Source organism: Elephas maximus, chromosome 10, assembly GCF_024166365.1.
Source record: "Elephas maximus indicus isolate mEleMax1 chromosome 10, mEleMax1 primary haplotype, whole genome shotgun sequence".
In the NCBI taxonomy this organism is placed as follows: domain Eukaryota; kingdom Metazoa; phylum Chordata; class Mammalia; order Proboscidea; family Elephantidae; genus Elephas; species Elephas maximus.
This window is the reverse complement of record NC_064828.1, coordinates 31,282,078-31,283,273: the sequence shown is the minus strand read 5'-3', so window position 1 is coordinate 31,283,273 and position 1,196 is coordinate 31,282,078. Positions and strand designations below refer to the sequence as shown.

The window sequence follows — 1,196 nt, the reverse complement described above, 5'->3', positions numbered from 1 at the left end:
TCTTGGGAGGGGAAGAGGCAATATCAGGGGAGGCCCAGCCTCTTGGACTAAGGCAAGTGAGAGGGGCAAGTCCGTGCTGCATTATGACACAGGGAATTTCTTTATGTAGATCTCTGTATTTCCAAGAAATACCAGATTAGTGGGCCTACAGCAAACTGTGATTAAATGACAGCAGATGGACAAAAACAGACACTCATGGACTATATCAGATGAATAGCAAAGAAGTATACCGTAGGGATAACAAGTTGAGTCGGCTCAATTCAACTGATTGATGATGGGCGTGTGAGTGATGGGCAAAGACGCTGAGGTCCAGGTTGAGTGGTGTTACAGGGGCATGGCTGTACTGGGGAACATGGACAGTGAGGAGTAGCACAGAGAGTTCATATAGGCATTTAGTAGATTCTGTCTAAGCAAACTGGAACCATCTAAAATTGAGGTGAGTCCTGTGGAGATCGTTGGTCACAGGCAATAGTGTAGAACATCTTTTTGAGTCTTCGGCTATACCTGCAGCTTGGATACCTTCCTCTTGTGAGGTGACGGTAGGTTAAAGGCACCTGTGCTGTACTATTATGACAGCTCCAGCGGCCATTCCTACAGTGGACATTTGGACTGTGACAAACATTAGCTACCGCAGCAAAGGTTGTTTGGAGGAACACATTTCTGCCTTTGCAATTTTCTTGTATTGGTTACTTCTTTGCATTTTATTTTTGCACTGGACCTGGGTGTGTCGTACATGCTGGGTATTGAACCACTGAGCCCTAGTTAAATGAGATTGGGCATGGCATGTGCTCATCATTCCCAAGAACCCCAACCGCAGAAGGAGGCACAGTCGAGAGTTGTACAGGTTTGGAGCCATTTTCCTGAAAGAGAAGAAGTAATATATCTTTTGTCTCCCAGTCCAATCATGGCAGACTCCCTTGTAACTAACCCAGTTGGACTCTCTGTTGTCATGCTTCAGTTTTGTTCCATCTCCTCCCAGATCCTGTGTTTTTTCCCTTCCCCAGGGCCATAACTGCTGCTCCCTTCTCCCTTGATAGCTGCCAGATTTACTACTCCTCGTGCCCTGGCCCTTGGGCTTCTTTTCTTACCCAGTCTCCTGGGTAAGCTCCTGTGAGAACAGATATAGTCGGCGGTCCTGGGGTTCAGGAGCAGCTGATTCCCCTTCCTACTCTGGGACCTCTAGATATAGTGCAGTC

At 47.2% G+C, this 1,196-nt stretch overlaps 1 protein-coding gene across 1 annotated transcript; it reads right to left on the bottom strand.

Annotated features, from left to right (window-relative positions):
- Positions 1-425: 425 nt before the first annotated feature.
- On the bottom strand, positions 426-856 carry RNASE2 (ribonuclease A family member 2). The gene is given in 2 exon segments (XM_049897501.1): positions 426-673; positions 676-856. Coding segments are annotated over 2 exon segments (429 nt in total).
- Between the last annotated feature and the right edge of the window lie 340 nt (positions 857-1,196).